The sequence below is a fragment of the Lucilia cuprina genome, chromosome 4, assembly GCF_022045245.1.
Source record: "Lucilia cuprina isolate Lc7/37 chromosome 4, ASM2204524v1, whole genome shotgun sequence".
Lineage (NCBI taxonomy): Eukaryota > Metazoa > Arthropoda > Insecta > Diptera > Calliphoridae > Lucilia > Lucilia cuprina.
Genome location: NC_060952.1, coordinates 92,673,256 through 92,685,734, shown reverse-complemented (window position 1 = coordinate 92,685,734; position 12,479 = coordinate 92,673,256). Strand labels below are relative to the sequence as shown.

General features: G+C 32.2%; 1 protein-coding gene across 3 annotated transcripts in view; it reads right to left on the bottom strand.

The window, feature by feature from the left end:
• Positions 1-12,479, bottom strand: part of LOC111682973 (serine-rich adhesin for platelets) — a 34,160-nt gene that overhangs the window by 20,012 nt on the left and 1,669 nt on the right. Inside the window, exons 2-8 of one of the 3 annotated variants that reach the window (XM_046950864.1) lie at positions 8,939-10,295; positions 7,807-8,874; positions 6,305-7,461; positions 5,844-6,238; positions 4,474-4,690; positions 4,199-4,408; positions 3,539-4,096 (exon numbers count right to left, since the gene is read on the bottom strand). In XM_046950864.1, the coding sequence (XP_046806820.1) occupies positions 3,539-4,096; positions 4,199-4,408; positions 4,474-4,690; positions 5,844-6,238; positions 6,305-7,461; positions 7,807-8,874; positions 8,939-9,983 (4,650 nt within the window). In that variant the 5' untranslated portion in view covers positions 9,984-10,295. The remainder of the gene's footprint in view (positions 1-3,538; positions 4,097-4,198; positions 4,409-4,473; positions 4,691-5,843; positions 6,239-6,304; positions 7,462-7,806; positions 8,875-8,938; positions 10,296-12,479) is intronic. The other 2 variants (XM_046950865.1, XM_046950863.1) reach the window with 2 other exon arrangements.

The following is a 12,479-nucleotide window of genomic DNA, read 5'->3' as shown; positions in this document are numbered from 1 at the left end:
AAAGAAATGATATTCGAAAAGTATTTTCAGTTGTCTAAACTATAGACCAGTTTGTTTAAGACCTATTCTATAGTCTAGCTTATAGTTCGGTCAATAGCTTACACTATACTCAAGTTCATAGTGTGATCTATAGTATGGTATATAACTTGGTCTACTGTCAATGGTCTAGCCAAGAAACTAGTCAATAGCCTTATCTATCGTCTAGTCAAAGTTTGATCTATAACTTGGTCTGCTGTCACTGGTCTAAGTAGTCCGTAATCTAGTCAATAGCCAAATCTATCGTTTAGTCAAAGTTTGATCTATAACTTGATCTATAGTTTAGTCAATAATCTAGTCTATAGTTCAAATTAAAGTCTAGTCGGTAGCTGAGAATGATCTAGCCAATAATATAGTCAATAGCTTGATCTGTAGTCTAGTCCATAATTTAGTCTATTGTGTGGTCTATACTCTGTTCTATAATATAGTCATTAGTCTACTTTATAATCTAGTCTATAGTTTAATCTATAGTCTGGTCTATATTCTCGTCTATAATCTGGTCTACAGTTTAGTCTGTAGTCTAGTTTACAGTCTAATCTATCTATAGCGTAGTCGAAAGTCTAATATATATTCTAGCCAAAAGACTATCTAATAGTTTAGACTTTAATATATTCCCTGATCATGTCTATAATCTAGTCTACAGTTTACTCCATACATTACAGTGTTATTTGTGTATATCGTAGTCTAAAGTCTAAGTTTATTCTTGCCAATAGACTATCTAATAGTTTAGACTTTAATAGAATCCATGATCATGTCTACAGTCTAGTCTATAGTCTTGTATATCGTTTAGTCTACAGTCTTTAGCTTAGTCTTGACCAGAGTTTAGTCTACAGATTATTCTATAGATGAGTCAAGTCTATAGGGTAGTTTATAGTCTGATCTATAACTTGGTCTATAGTTAAGTCAATAACCCAGTCTACAGTCAAGTCTAGTCTATTGTCTAGTCTATATTCTGGTCTATGATATAGTATGGACTATATCTTTATAGTATGGACTATAGTATGGTTTATTGTTTAGTCTGTAGTATGTTCTACAGTCTAGTCAAAAGTTTAGTCTATAATTTTGACTACAGTCTAGTCTATACTATATTCTACACTCTTACCAATATGGTATAATCTATAATCTAGTCTATAGTTCAGTCTATAGTCTATTTTACAGTCTAGTCTTTAGTCTTGTGCATAGTTTAATCTATAGTTTAGTAAACAGTCTATTTTACATTCATGTCTGAACAGTAGACTAGTCTATAGCTAAGTCTATAGACTACTCGATCTAGTCTTTAGTATAGTCTAGTATATTGTTAAGTCTATAGACTAGTCTTTACAGTATAGTCTAGTCTATAATGTATTCTATTCTAAGTAGTCTAAAGTTTAGACTATAATATTGTCTAAAGAAACTATAATCTAGTCTATAGTAAGGTATAGTCTAGTTGACAGTCTCTTTCATAGTTTAGTCTACAGTTTAAGTTACAGTCTAGTCTATATTCATGTTAATAGTCTGGACAATAGACAAGACTACAGCTTAGTATATAATCTCCATTTAGTAAAGTCTAGTCTATAGTTAAGTAAATAGTCTATGGACTAGTTTATAGTCTATTCTATAACTTGATCTATAGCTTAGTCTATAGTTCTAGTCTATAGTGTTGTCAATAGTCTGATCTGTAGTCTAAAGTCTAGCCTATAATGTAGTCTATATACTGGTCTATAGTTTAGTCTATAATCTAGTCTATAGAGTAGTCTATTGTTTACTCTTTAGTCTACTATAGTTAACGATTTTTCGATTTATCTTTAATTTTTTTAAAGAAAATTTTTCAAAATTCGTTTTTTTTAATTCCATAAATTTCTATTAAGTTCATTTATTTTTTATAAAATGTTTAGGAAATAACGAAACAAATTGATGAAGTAATGGACTGAATTTAAGGCAAACAAATAAAAATTGTAGGATTTAACAAATAAAAAAAATAAATAAAAATATTTTAAAATTATTTATGAAAAAAAAACACACACAAAATAAAAACTAAAAGAAAATAAACGATAAAGAAGGAATGAGTTTTAAGATTATAAAAAAAGATTAAGAAAGATGTGAAGAAAAAAAATAAAATTTATTTTTTAAAAAATCTTTTAAACTATCCTTTAGTTTTCTTTAAATTAAACAAAATTAGTTTCTATAGAATTCATAAAAAAATATAAATATTTTTTTAATAAAATTATAAAAAAAAACTTAATTATTTTTGTTTTTAATATTAAGTGTGATGATTAACGTATATGAATTAATAAAAAAACACAATTTTAAATTAAAATAAATATTAATTAAAACCAAAAACAAAAAAAAAAAAACGTTTTCGATACGATAAAAAAACAACTTAAATTTAAAGAAATAAATTTATTAAAAAAAGTACTTTTTTTCTTTCTTATTTTTTAATAAAAAAACAAAAACTAAACAACAACTCACTTAAGTATTGAATTATTGTAAAATAAGGACAAACATAACAAAAACAAATAAATTAAATAATAATAATGATAATTATACTTATTATATATATAACAAAACTATATATATAAACTTTATTATAATTATATATAAAAATACAAAAAACAATTTTAATTTAATCCAAATAAAGTAAAAAACAAAAAAACACAACATGAATTATATTAAAAATAAAACAAAAAATAAAACATTATTACAAAACGTTTAAATTGTAACCATTTCAAATTCAATAAAGATTATAAAAATAAAACCAGAATGTTTCTTTCCAAGCAGGGTGAAAAACTAAATGGTAAGTAAAAGCCTGGAATTCTATGAAATAGTTAATAGTTAACTCCAGTCACACAATAGTTTAGTTAATAGACTAATTTAGTTAATAGATTAGTATTTAGTGCTGTCTATAGTCTAGTCTTGAATCTAGTCTAGTTTAGTCTAAGATCCTGTCTGCACTCTTAACTAAATTCTTCTTTTAGTCTAAATTCTAGTCTACAGTCTAGTCTATATTCTAGTCAAAAGTTTATTCTATAGTCTAAACTATAGTCTATAGACTAGTCTATAGCCTAGTTTATATTCTACTCTATAGTCTAGTTTACAGTCTAGTCTACAGTCTAGTCTATAGTCTAGTCCATAGTCTAATCTGTAGTCTAGTTTATAGTCTAGTCTATAGTCTAGTCTATAGTCTAGTCTATAGTCTAGTCTATAGTCTAGTCTATAGTCTAGTCTATAGTCTAGTCTATAGTCTAGTCTATAGTCTAGTCTATAGTCTAGTGTATAGTCTAGTCTATAGTCTAGTCTATAGTCTAGTCTATAGTCTAGTCTATAGTCTAGTCTATAGTCTAGTCTATAGTCTAGTCTATATTATAGTCCATAGTATAGTCCATAGTCTAGTCCATAGTCTAGTCTATAGTCTAGCCGATAGTCTAGTCTAAGGTCTTTTCTATATAGTCCAGTCTAGTTTACAGTCTAGTCTATAGTCTAGTCTATGGTCCAATAGTGTAGCTATGGAGCTTTTTCTACTCACATTTTTAGCCTGCCATAGTTTCTCCAACAATCTTAAGAATCGTTGCATTTCAGTGCTGCTAGCAAAAAATATCACCAAATCATCGGAACATTCACGAACCTCCTGACAAGAAAATTCCAGAATACACCACCAGGTCTCGTTAAGCGATGGAATTTTAATACCAGTCATCTCTTTAATATCGGCACAAGTTAATATCTCTAAACCGGAATTTTTACCATAAACACTGCTCATGGTCGAAAGGCGTGACGAAGATGTTGGTGGTGGTGAGGATGACGATTGAGAAGGCTGCTGCTGCTGTTGTTGCTGTTGCTGCTGCTGCAGTTGAAGATCATTGGTATTATTGGTGTTGGTGGTGTGTGTGGGTTGAGTACGTTTCGAATTGGTGGTTGTGGATATAGAGGTTGGTGTAGCATTACTAGCTAACGAGGATGTAGTAGCTAAGGTGGTATTACATGTGGTTGTGGACCGTGATAGTTGCGATAGTTTAGTTGGTGTTGAATTTACCGACGACGATGAACGTTGTGTATTACGTGTGGGAGTGCTCATGGCGGAACTTAACTATTAGGGGAGGTCGAGGAATAACACACAAATAGAGATAGCAAATATACATAGGAATTAGCTAATATGTTTACAAACTACTTTTTTCGACTTTCAACTTACCAAGCTGCCAGTTTCCTGTTGATAAGGATTTAAGTCTTCTTCCGTTTTGTTTCCACCACCTGCAGCAGTTTCTGCTTCACTATTTTGTTCTGGATTTCGGTTGATTTTTCTTAGAGGAGATAGGAAATCTTCTCTTAAAGTAATTAAATGATTTTGTGTAACCACCAAGGTACAGCCCAAGGTTTTGTGTTTTTCTTGCATTTCAAAAAGCTGAAAATTTAGTTGTTTTATTATCAATAGTATTAAATTTATTTTTATCATTCAATGTAACCTACCCCACTGGCTGATTGTAACAAAGCCTGTAACCATTCGGAAGCCACATACTCATCGGGAGCAGCCAGCTGCAAAAGCATTTTATTTTTCAACATTATTTCGAAACAGTGAGGTCTTTGAGCTTTCACAGCTCTTCTAGCACCCTGACATTCGGCCAAAGCCATGGCCCAACTGGGGATTTTTTGTGTCGAGTCATTAAACATGTACAAAACTCCAGCTCTGAAATCAATGATTTTTAAATTAGTTTTAAGACTTTACCTATAGGGTAAGCTATAAAACAGACTAGACTGTAGAAGAGACTAAACTAGAGACTAGACTAAAGACTAGACTAGACCAGACTATAGACTGTACTACAGACTATACTATTGACTAGACCATAGACTAGACTAAAGAGTAGACTGTAGACTAGACTACAGACTAGACTACAGACTAGACTACAGACTAGACTACAGACTACACTACAGACTAGTCTACAGACTAGACTACACACTAGACTACAGACTAGACTACAGACTTGACTACAGACAAGACTACAGAGTAGACTACAGTATAGTCTATAGACTAGACTATAGACAATACTTTAGACTAGACTATAGACTAGACTATAGACTAGACTATAGACTAGACTATAGACTAGACTACAGACTAGACTATAGACTAGACTATAGACTAGACTACAGACTAGACTATAGACTAGACTATAGACTAGACTATAAACTAGACTATAGACTAGACAATAGACTAGACTATAGACTAGACTATAGACTAGACTATAGACTAGACTATAGACTAGACTATAGACTAGACTATAGACTAGACTATAGACTAGACTATAGACTATACTATTGATTAGACTATAGACTAGACTACAGACTAGTCTACAGACTTGACTACATACTAGACTACAGACTAAACTACAGAGTAGACTGCAGGCTAGACTACATAATAGACTATAGACTAGACTATAGACTAGACTATAGACTAGAATGTATACTGTACTACAGACTATACTATTGACTAGAATATTGACTAGGCTTTCGACTACACTACAGGCTAGACTATAGACTAGACATGACTATAGACTAGAGTATTGATTAGTCTATAGGCTAGACTATAAACTAGACTATGGATTAGACTATAGTCTAGACTATATATTTGACTTTAGATTATAAGCAAGACTATAGCCTGGACTATAGACTTGACTATAGACTAGACCATAGTCTAGAATATAGACTAGACAATAGACTATAGTATAGTCTACAGACTAGACTATAGACTGGACTATAGACTAAACTATAGATTAGACTATAGACTAGACTATTGACGAGCTTATAGACTAGACTATAAACTGGTAGTTATTTATGAAACTCACTTTAATAGAAAATATCCAGGATTCCAAGAATGTTGTTTGGAATTTCCCATATGCTCTTTAATGCGTCGATGCATGAGGAAACCTTTAGCATGTGGACCCAGAGGCTCTTGATCCCCAGGATCATTTATGGCCGAACCGGGTACATTAACGACTGCATAATACATCCATGTATCAGATTTGCCCACACAAGAATTTTCCCTAACAAAATGTTGCAAAGGTGCCAAATGATCCAATGTAAGTTGACCCACAGCGGGTAGTGTAGAACCACTGCGTCTAGCACACAGTTCCAAATTAGCCACTAAACCAGCTGCCGGATAAGGACCGCCAGCCAACAGCACCTGCTGCATGTCCCTATTATTATTCGAAAGTAGAACAGTGTTACCATAAGGACCCATCTGAAAAAATAACACAATTTAATAAAAGATTTTTCAAAAATCTCTACAGATCTCTTTCTTTCTCACCAATATAACATCCAAATCCTTGTAGGCCAAAACAAATTTTGAGCATAAACGATTTCTTACCAAATCGGTAACATACAACGTTTTATCAGTTAGTAGAACTAAAACGGGTGTCATATAACCTTCCTTACTATAGCCCGTGTACAATTTGAAAACCTTCATCAATTGTTCACTCTCATCGCGTAGAATGTGCAATTGAACACCCGCAAAAACATCTATCGATATTTCGCCTATACCCAGTTCGAAACGTGACAAATCTCCTGGAAGATCGGCATCTAAACTAGTTAATTCTTTGCGTGGAGAATTAACGCCAGACATTTCGATTTCCATGGCAATTTCCGCATTCAAATCATCGATTAATTCCAAATTACGTGGCTTGGCGCCCTTAACATACAAATTGCCCGTCAGCAGTTTCTGTTCGTTTTTCAATTTGTGCGCAAAGAAATTGTTGCGTCGTATTGAGGATTCGAGTATTTTCTTTTGTGTCACGTTGCGCAAGAAACGATTGATAAGCGATGTCTTGGCTGGTGGTTGTGATGGTGGTTTTAAGAGATTATTATAGTCAGCCACCACACTCTGGCGGTCGCTGACATCGTGATAGTCCACAATAACAATATCACTTTCATTGCGCTCCGTATCAGTGGTTATGGTCAGAATATCATCGAATTCTTCACTTAAAATAGTACTCTTAGAATCACGACCACACCCACCCCTAGCACCCATATAATTATTGTAGATATCAGGACTGAGAGCTGAGTAATCAGTTGTTGGCGGCACACTGCAGCCATAACGCGGCGGCTGCTGTTGTTGTATGAGATTCGAGCCATTGCCACTTAAACGTTTCTTCAGCGGTGATGGCAAATGTCGAGATTGTTTGTCCAGATTCGTGCGATAATCGGCCCCAATGGCTAGACTTTCTCTTTGTGCTGGTGTTGTCGTGTTGGAACCACCACTGCCGCTGGCTATGCCACTGGTTAAGGAAGTGCTTGACTTTTGATGTTGTAGCATCGCTTGTGTTTTAGAATTGGAAGTATTAGTATTAGTTGTTAGTTCAGATATGGTGGATGATGATGTTGTGTTGGGGAATTTAGAGAGTTTTGTTGGAGTACTATTGGCTAAAGGTGTGGGGATGTTGTTGGGTTTTTTGGGCATTTTAAGAGCTGAGAGAGAAAAGAGGAGAAAATTAAATGAAAAGAAAATTAAAACTCAAAATTTCTGAAAAAAATGATCAAATGAATTTCTTTAGGCGGCGGGATTTCAAATGGTAAATCGAACCAATCCATACATAATTTGCTTTTGTAATTTTTTCAAAATTAGATCTTTTATGTAAAAAGCTTTCGGCGTTATAAGGCCTTTCTAGTCAAAAAGCTTTAAAAAGCTTTCTAGTCAAAAAGCTTAAAAAGGCTTTCTAGTCAAAAAGCTTAAAAATTTCACAAATTTTAGTTTTCACTAAATTTCTACCACCACTTGAAATCTAACAACCACCAACTCCACCTTAAACTTACCAAAATAATTGTCCGTAGCCTGTTGCAATTGCTTGGCCTCCTCTTGTGCACGATTCTTAGTGGACAACTTTTTAGGTGAGCTTTGCTGTGGATGTTGTTTCTCTTTGCCAGCATCTTTAAAACTGCGAAAGAAATTCGAAAATGTTTTCGCTATGGGCGCAGAAATAAAAGCCGAACGTAATTGATCCGGTTCGGGTTGAGCAATGGGTGTATCTTTTTCAATTAAACTAGCAATACTGCCTTGAGAATCTTCCATATTGGTGAGATCATTGAACGACGATGATTCATAACAATACGAAACGCCAGTATGTTCGAAGACAGTGCTCTCACAGTTGATAATGAATTTATTGCGAAACGGTGTACGTTCTGAGGTTTCACAAGCTGAAGTGGCGGCCGAATTTGCAGCAGAGGTGGCGAGAGAAGAAGATGATGAATTGTTATCAAGTTCAGTGGCATCGAACTCTTGTTGCCGTTGCAATTGATGTGGTGTCGCTGTAGTTGAGTTAGAATCTTTTTGATTTTTTTCATCACTGTTTTGTCTGGTAGGGGCATAGATATCCTCTTCTTTTTTGCGTCTTAATTGTTCATCAACATTGTGCACAAATTTCTTAATGGGTTGTTGTTGCTTGGAACCATCTAGACTTTTGCTGAGAAAAGGTTTCTGTTTAAGTGGTGGCGATTCAGAGAGCTGCTGTGAATCTTGCTGTGAGTCTTGTGTGGGAGTTTTATGTTCTGGAGTTTGTTGTTCCAATTCGGCGACACATTCTATTACAGATTGTAGGTCCTCAGAACCCTCGGGTACTCCCCGTTCCGGCAAAGGCATAGTGAATATACTTTTCAAGGAACCAAATATCATTTTACTACTATTATCGATCAATTGATTCATATCGTGTACATTGAATTTCTTCATTTTCGTAGTAAGATCTTGTTCATGTATAATATTGGTTTGGCATTTGGATTTTTTCAAACAACTAGACTTTGGTTTCTTTTCCTTATTCCATACGGATTTCTGGCGTGGAGGACTTTCGTTAAAGTCAATGTTGGGTTCAGAGTAATAGCAATTTTCACCTGTTGAGAGAATGCAAAAGTTATATGTATATGTACAATTTTCTGAGAAGAGAGTAGGACTCACCTATAAAATTATTATTGGCATTATTGGCTGCCCCTATACAATCACAGGAACTGCTTTTAGCCTGACCATATTGTTGCTGCTGTTGTTGACTATTGGAATTTTTATCATTTTCATCGGAATCTAGACTAGAATTCGAACTGGAACAAGAGCATTTATATAGTTCTGGTTTCTTCTCCAACTTTTCCTCACACTTGCCGCTCTTATCCTCATTCAGTTCTTTGGGCATATATTCAAATACTCCCGAATTGTCATACTGTAAGGCTGCACTATCATTCATATCATAAACATCCGAATTGCCATAGTCCAAAACATCTGAACAGGCATTACGATACACCACACGACGTCTACGTTTTGTTACATCTTCATTAGCGCCATCTTCCGTTTCCTGATGATGTGCTATTTCCGTGGGCTGTTGTTTATCACCCTCTGAACACCAGGAGTAGCGTCCTGCCTGACCCACTAGTGGTGCCATTCTGCGTACACCTCCCGCCTTATAGGTTATAAAACCATGCTCTATGTGTATGTTATCGGTGCGAGTATTTTTCAAAATATCTTCATGGAATGACACCCTTTTCTTGGGTGCCTTAGCTACATTGGGACTTTTGCGTACTTTACGGCGAAATACAATATTTTCGGTTGTATCAAAAGTCGACATTTGACTAGTAGTCATGGCCTCCTCTACTACGGTGCTGGGTACCGCCGATACTGCTGTAATATTCGAGTTGGAATCCATAACAGTGGTCTCCTCGGCGGCATTCAATAATAAAGTCTCTTTAGGTTTATCCAATTTACCAGCCGCCACTTTAGCTTCCTCAAACTCAAAACCTGTCTGTGAGCTAATAGATTCTACCATTAATTCACTTGATTCGGAATCTAACATTTGTACACCCGAATCACTGGGTGTGGTATCTTCCAGAGTACTATTCATACTCGTAGACATTTTATCCACATAATTAAGATTAGTACTTATTGTATCGGTATTGGTTTTCGGATTTATACGTTGTGTACGTTCCGTTTGTTGAGCCGCATATAGCGGTGATTCCATTACAACATCATAGGCCGTGGGTGGTCTCTCCACTAGGGTCTCTGTGTATATTGAAAGTTAAGTAGTAGTAGTTGAGGAGTTGAATATTTATTTATATACAAAAAAGTTTCTTGAGGAATTTTTCAAAATTTATATACAAAAAAAAACAAAACTTTTTTTTAAGGATGTAAAGGAAATGATTGGTTTTGTTGTTTCTTTTGTAATTTTGAGTGATTTTTTTAGCCGATTTTTTTGTAGGTGTTTGGTGTGTTGCTAAAATGTTGATGCTGATCTTTAAAAATAAACATTAAAAATATTAGAATTTCAGGATTTCTGTAAATAAATTAAAAAGAAATAAAACAAAATAAAGAAATTAAAGAAAACGATAAATAATAATAAACAAATAACCTAAAAAAACACAAAACGTGTGACGTCTCGAAGGACCAAGAGATTTAAGTGAGTGGTTTTGAACTCTTGTTATTGTCTTTAAGGCCAATCGAAAGTTTTTATTGAGTAATCAATTAGTTAATATTGTTTACTAGTTTAAGGACTAATCTTTAGCTGAAAGATTAGGTATTAAATTAGAATAAATCTTCGAAAGTTGTTTTTGAATACTCAGGGCGAGTTTTTTACTACTCAGTTAAACTAGGTTTAACTTGCTGTTAGATTAAACTCGGAACAAATTTTAGCGGACATTAACCGATGACTGTGTTTTTCGCTTATGGATCTAAAATCAGTTAACTTTATTAGTATTGCCAACTTTTTAGTCAAAAAAACATAAACAATGAACAGCTGTTTTTTGCAAATATTACTTTTGTAAAATGGAAAATTTTGGAAAAAATATTAAATAAACATTTAAAACAATAATAAATAAAACAAAACAAGTCAGAAAATTGCAATTTACTTAAAATGTTAAGTTTTTGTTCTTCCGAAATCATTGTTTTATTGTTTTTGTTAATTGTGTTTTCTCACTTATAACTTGAGTTTAATTGGCCAATTACACTCACTTAAACTAAGATAATAAGTAACTTTACTGAAAACTGAAAAACACGAAACATATATTATACCAGATTTAACCAAAGAATGAAGATTATCTTTATCAGAAAAACTCGCCCTAAGTAACTTTACTGATTACTGAAAAACACGAAACCAAAGAATAAAGATTATCTTTATCAAAAAAACCTGCCCTCAATCTAATTTTGTTTGCTAGTTTAAGCGCCCAATGGAGGTGGTTTAAACTTAAGCAAGAAATTCAAAAGTGTAAACAATTTTTATTAAAATAAACATTAAAATTATTAATTTTTTGATTAATATAAATTATAGGGAAATTATATAGGTTCTACGTACCGGAATGACCCAAATTATTCGTATAAAACAATAATAAAGTAAGATGGAAACAGCTGTTTCACTTTTTTAAAAAAAATATTACAAATTTAATTAAGAAATCTCTATTGTCTTTGCATAACTAACTTCCAAATTTATGTTCTAATATTATCTTTTATAATAAAATTAGAAAATTAGTCTATACCATGGCTAATTAACTATAAGTATATTGACTGATAACATTTCATTCACAAACACTAATAAAACAAACATACAAACATATTTTGATAAGATTAATTAATACAAAACATCACACTTACATACATATACTAATAAAGGTACAAAATGATTTTTAGGGTTTGCAAGAGTTGAAGAAAAATATCTTTTAAAATCATTTGATTAAAAAAAGAAAGTTTCGTTAAGTTTTAAAAATTTCCAAAATTTAAAAAAAGTCATGGATTTAAACATTAGCCCATAAAAACTAAACGTAATTAATAAAAATATTTTTAAAAATTACGATGTTTAGAAAATAAAGTTTCGTTAAGTTTTAAAAATTTCCAAAATTGAAAAAAGTTACAGATTTGAATATAAGATTGTGAATATTAAATGTACTAAATAAAAATATTTTTCAAAATTACTTAGTTTAGAAAATAAAATTTCGTTAAGTTTTAAAAATTTCCAAAATTTAAAAAAAGTTACAGATTTGAATATAAGATTATGAATACTAAATGTACTAAATAAGAATATTTTTCAAAATTACTTAGTTTAGAAAATAAAGTTTCGTTAAGTTTTGAAAATGTGAAAAAAGTAACAAAATTTAAGGATTTATATATAAGTTTTCAAAAAGAAAATAAAACTAATAAAATCTTTTTTTAAATCTTTTTACTTTAGAAAATAAAGTTTCGTTAAGTTTGAAAAATGTTCAGAAAAATATAATATTAACCGATTTAAACAGTATCCTAAAGATACTAACAGAAAAAAAAAGAAAATTATCTTTTAAAAGTATTTAGTTTAAAAACTAAAGTTTCGTTAAGTATTAAAATTTTCTAAAATTTAAAAAAAAGGACCAATTTGAATATAAAATTATAAATACTAAATGAAATTACCAAAAATATTTTCTTATATCACTTAGTTTAGAAAATAAAGTTTCGTTAAGTTTTAAAAATTTCCAAAATTTAAAAAAAGTCACAGATT